Raw genomic sequence first — 6,000 nt, forward strand, 5'->3', positions numbered from 1 at the left:
AGTTCAGTTGCTAGTCATGTCCGACTCTTTGTGACCCCATGGACTGCGCATCAGGCTTCCCTGTCCATCACCAACTCCCAGAGCTTACTGAAGCTCATGTCCATTGAGTCGGTGATGCCATCCAACCATCTCATCCTCTGTCATCCCCTTCTCCTCCCGCCTTCAATCATTTCCAGCATCAGGGTCTTTTCAAATGAGTCATTTCCTCCCATCAGGTAGCCAAAGTATTGGAGTTTCAGCTTCAGCATCAGTCCTTCCAATGAATATTTAGGACTGATTTGCTTTAGGATGGACTGATTGGATCTTCCTGCTTTCCAAAGGACTCTCAAGAGTCTTCTCCAACACCACAGTTCAAAAGCATCAATTCTTTACTGTAGCCACCTTCATTAATGATCTTAGCTAGATCATCTAGATAACTTGCTTGCTGCAGCTTCTACATCAGCACGTTCTGCTGTACCTTGTACTTTTATGTGATGAAGACGGCGTCTTTCCTTAAAGCTCATGAAACAACCTCTGCTAGCTTCAAACTTCTCTTAGGCAGCTTCCTCACCTCTCTCAGCCTTCATGGAATTAAAAAGAATTAGGGCTTTGCTCTGGCCCTGGTTTAAGGGAATGTTGTAGCTGGTTTGATCTTCTATCCAGATCACTAAAAGTTTCTCCACATCAGCAATAAAGCTGTTCAGCTTTCTTATCATTCTTGTGTTCACTGAAGTAGTACTTTAACTTCCTTCAAGAACTTTTCCATCATATTCACAACTGGGCTAAGTGTTCGGCACAAGTGGCCTAACACTTAGCCAATCTCAAGTTAAATCATTTCTAGCTTTTGATTTAAAACGAGAGACATGACTCTTCACTTGAACACTTCCCATAGGGTTATTAACTGGTCTAATTTCAATATTAGTGTGTCTCAGGGAATAGGGAGACCCAGGGAGCAGGAGAGAGATGTGGGACAGCCAGTCAGTGGAGCAGTCAGTACACACAGCCTTTGTTAAGTTTGCCATGTTATATAGGTGCAGTTTGTGATGCCCCAAACACAATGACAATAGTAACATCAAAGATCACTGATCGTAGATCACCATAACAAATACAATAATAATGAAAAAAGTTTGAAATATTGCAAGAATTTCCAAAACCTGACCAGGACAGGAAGTGAGCAAGCCCTGTTAGAAACACGACAGGATGGATTTGGTTGATACAAGGTTGCCACAAACCTTCAATTTGTAAAAAACGCAGTATCTGCAAATCACAACAAAGGGAAGCCTAACAAAACAAGGTATGCCTGTACATGAATTAAGGAAAAAAGAGAGCCAGCTTTTCAAGAGTATGAAATTTTCTGTTTAAGGAATTAATATTTGCAAATGTCTTTTTCTACAGCCAATTTTTGAAGTATCAAATGAGTTATTTAAAATATGCAAGTATTGACTTTCCTTCTCAGGACCATACTATACTCTGCTTTGATATATCTAGACTAGAGTGATATGGAAAATATCTGTAAATCATGTAAGTGATAAGTGACTTCTACCTAGAATACATAAAGAATTCCTACAACTCAATTTTTTTAAAAAAAGACAACCAATCAAATAATGGGTAAAGAACCTGAATAAACATCTCTCCGAGGAAAATTCACAAAGGGTTAATGGACATATGAAACATGCTCAACATCATTAGCCATCAGTGAAATGCAAATCAAAACCACAACGAAATCCCACTCCACACTTACTATGATGGCTATACTGAAAATGACAGAGATCGACAATTATCAGCAAGGGTGTGGAGAAACTGGAACCCTCATACCCTGCTGGTAGAAATATAACAGTGCAGCCACTTTAGAAAGCAGTCTAGTAGTTCCTCAAAGTTTAAACATACTGTATGATCCAGCAATCCCAATCCAATGTATAAGCAGCACTCCTCCCTATAGTAAGTATGTCCACACAAAACCATGAATGTTGACAGTGTTATTCTAACAGGCAACAAGGCAGAAACAATTCAAACGTCCATCAATGAATGAATCGATAAACAAAACGTCATACCACAAAATATGATTTGGACAGAAAAATGAAGTCCTGATACACACTACAGCATGGATGAGCCTTGAAAACATGCTAAGTGAAAGAAGTTAGGCATAAAGGACCACATACTGTACAATTCAATGTACATGAAATGTCCAGAATGGGCCAACCCATAAAGATAGAAAACAGACTGACGTGCCTACGGCTGCAGAGAGGGGCTGGTAGGAAATTGGGAGTGACTGCTGATGGGTACAGAGCTTCTTTCTGGAGTTATGAAAATGTTCTAAAACCAATGGTGGTGATGCTTTACACAGTTCTGTGAATGTATACAAAACCACTGAGCTATATACTTTAAATAGGTATGTGAATTGTATCTTAATAAAGTCATTTTCTTTAAAGATACTTGTTTATGAAGCTGCCACATGAAATACGAACTGTTAAGCTTTTTAAAACTAAAAAATTCAGCCTTAAGATTCTATGAGATTGGCCAAGACTCAATATTTATTAAACGCTGACATTTTATTAATGATTCAAGAATTAACACATCTTTGCTAACATTTTTGAGATAGCACGATACAGTGTAAATTACACTATGAAGAAAAACACTAAAATATGCCACAACTTGAAATTTGTTAGTTTAATACTAAAACCAACTCCATCAGATAGGCACTGTCTTACTTTATAGTTTCAAAGAAATAACTTGCCATGGTAACATATTTCCTAAGTAGGGAAACTATTTCATATCCTACTAATTCTAAAACTAATTTTCTTTCCATTAACCATGCCCTCTCCGGAAAATTGAACTAAAAATCAGAAAACTTGGATTCAAGTTAAAGTCTGGGATCATCCCCTCCTAGCTGTTTGCACATTTCAGTTCTTTCACCGGTAAATCTCAAAGGATTATAGTAAGGATCAAAATAACATAAAAAAATATGAAATGTTTTTGTACACTGTAAAATTTTGTTACAATTCTTTTTACTGTTTAAAATAGATATAAACGTTCTGATCATGAAAATAAACTTTAAATACTGGTTAAAAATATTCCCATAAACTAAAAGTAGTAAGTAAAAATTGCTCAAGAAGAATGGTTGGAAAAAGGCTTTTCTTCATCTCTGACACTGCAGGGCCCCCTTTATCCCTACATGATAGAATTATGACCTCTCTAGAAAAGCCTGGATGATGATACCGCAGATGAAAATATAGCTACATGGTTTCGGCCATCACTGAACCACACAGAAACCAAAAAACCATAAAGGGAAAGAGCAGGTTCATTGCTTTTTCACCCAGAATTATAATAACAAATAAAATTAATTTTAATAGCTCTGCCTTCAACTTTGAGATTTCTCTGACTGATCATCAAAATCCTATCAACTCTAAAAAGCTATCGTTAACACAGCTACAGCATGGAATACTCTGCCATGAAAAAAACATTTTTTAAAGATTAACAACACAGGAAAATACTTACAAAACATTGCTGCATAATAAAAATGAGACATAATAGAGTAAGTTAAAATCCACTGAGCCCTTACAACATGTCAGAAATTGTGCTAAGAGTTTAACATGCTTAATGATAATAAATCCTTATAACAGCTCCTTAAAATACTATTAGCATTTTACAGATGAAGAAACTGAGATGAATCTTTCTGATAAATGACACTAAGGTTACAGAGCAGTAAATAAGGAACAGAGGATTTGAATCTATCCAATTCCCATCCACTTTTCCAAATGGCATTCTTAGCTGCCCAGGAACTTATTTATACATTAAAGTGGTAACTCAGGAGCCTACACTCTAACTACTGCATTATACTGCATACATATCATTTTTCTTTAAAAATGTATAAATGAAGATTTCGGAAGTGTCTTCACTTTAAGCTTGAGCTGAGATTCAGAAGTGTCTAGGTAAGACCATAGGAATAAATTCTGTCACAGTTTGGGGCTAGTGGAATGGTCCTTCCCATAATGGGAAGGACTGACCCTCTTGTGTGAGTTAATACTGGCTCTTGGACTTCTAGTCTAGGTTCAATGGAGAAAGATGCTAAGGGAAAAGGCTTACGTTGTTCCTGTGAAGGAGGCTAAGTACACAGGGACAATATTTGTATGATACAAAATCAGAAAAGTCAGCGTCTCCACTTTAGAGTGAAGAGCTGGATCTGAAACACTGAGACAATTACAGAAATGCGGCACCACTCTTGCAGCTCCGTATTTTGAAATTCTGACATCCAAGGACATTCCCTGGGCAAGGACAGCAGCAGACCTCCCCACCTCCAAGTACCATTTTGAGCAGGGAATCAACCAGATGCAAACAGGAGAAGGAGGTGAGAAGACTGAGTTTCTAGGGCCTTCAAGAGAAGGAAGATGGAGGTCTTGCATTAACAAAAGGGACTGAGAGTCGGTGACTGTTAGTATACTATTTTCACTCTTTTGTATCCGCTGAAGTGGTGAAAACTGGAGGTTATTAAAAAACTGGAAGAAAATAACAGAATTCTAACAGGTTTGTCACATGGTGATATAATTTCAGGTGATTTCTACTGCCTTTAAATTTTCTGTATAGACTGCCTACAGCGATGAGTGTAATTTTATAATCATGGGGGAAAAAAGGTTTTTAAAAAGTCAACCAATCAATGCTAGTAATATAAAAATGCTATTTCTAAGATTAAATTTCAAGCCTACACCAAAATCTGTGTTTCAAACCTCTAGAAAATTACATCCTGTTATATATGTAAAGTAATTGCCACTCTGCTTATAACTGGGAGTACATTTTGTTACAGGTATACATTTCAATCAAAACAAAAGAAATATTATACCCACAAAATTTATTATACCCCACTACATTTATGGTATGGGCTTTTGGTATACTTGTAATTTATTATTATTGTTTCAAGATTGGAAGCTCATATTCTTTTGGCAGACCAGTCTTCAAATTTAGGACAAGCAGACAAAGACAAACAGACGTTCTGACCTATACAATTAACCTCATGAAATAATTTATATCAATCATCGACTATATACAAGGTCGCACCTTACACTGATTTTCATGCATCATAAAGTAACTTCCTAAAATAATGAAAGCAATGAAATCCATAATTGCTATAGTTCCTGAAGCCTGTCTTTGGAAATTTCTTTTCTCAGGTTATATAGAAAAGCTCATGGGTATTTTTGTAAACATACCCTTATGGTCCAATTCACAGTAAGACCAGTTGTAAAAGCAGAAATAAAATTTGAGACACAACCCCAGCTACTAATCCTGTATGATATTTATTTAGAAAACAAGTATAAATAAAAAAAAAAATGTTTGGGATACCTATCAAAGCCTCAGCTTCCTAACAGTGTTCATGAAAAGTATTTTACTGGTAAAGAAAAACTTTAAATTCAGTCATACATTTCAAAAATGGGTCACCTTCTTACCTGGAGATTTGATGTCCAGCATAGAGGAGCAGGGCCGTCAAAAAATATAGATAAAGCTGAACCAGATGCTGCCTGGGCAAGGTTAGTAGCACAACACTCAAGATATAACCTGTAGTAGAAGTGAAGAGAGATATAAATAAAATTCTATTCTAATTTGGTCTTCCAGTTAATTACACTAATAAAAAGAGCTTGAAGTAAATTACTTTCCAATTCAGTTCAGTTCAGTTCAGTTCAGTCCCTCAGTCCTGTCCAACTCTGTGACCCCATGAATCGCAGCATGCCAGGCCTCCCTGTCCATCACCAACACCTGGAGTTCATTCAAACTCATGTCCATCGAGTCGGTGATGCCATCCAGCCATCTCATCCTCTGTCGTCCCCTTTTCCTCCAGCCCCCAATCCCTCCCAGCATCAGAGTCTTTTCCAATGAGTCAACTCTTCACATGAGGTGGCCAAAGTACTGGAGTTTCAGCTTTAGCATCATTCCTTCCAAAGAACACCCAGGACTGATCTCCTTTAGAATGGACTGGCTGGATCTCCTTGCAGTCCAAAGGACTCTCAAGAGTCTTCTCCAACACCACAGTTCAAA

The 6,000-nt window shown here is 37.2% G+C and overlaps 1 protein-coding gene across 6 annotated transcripts in view; it reads right to left on the bottom strand.

Annotated features, from left to right (window-relative positions):
- The window catches only part of RNF145 (ring finger protein 145), a 62,929-nt gene that overhangs the window by 40,340 nt on the left and 16,589 nt on the right, over nt 1-6,000 (bottom strand). For all 6 annotated transcript variants that reach the window (XM_010855298.1, XM_010855301.1, XM_010855300.1 and 3 more), the window contains one exon: nt 5,415-5,523. In XM_010855298.1, coding sequence (XP_010853600.1) covers nt 5,415-5,523 — 109 coding nt within the window. The remainder of the gene's footprint in view (nt 1-5,414; nt 5,524-6,000) is intronic.

Source organism: Bison bison, unplaced genomic scaffold, assembly GCF_000754665.1.
Source record: "Bison bison bison isolate TAMUID 2011002044 unplaced genomic scaffold, Bison_UMD1.0 scf7180017864363, whole genome shotgun sequence".
Classification (NCBI taxonomy): Eukaryota; Metazoa; Chordata; class Mammalia; order Artiodactyla; family Bovidae; genus Bison; species Bison bison.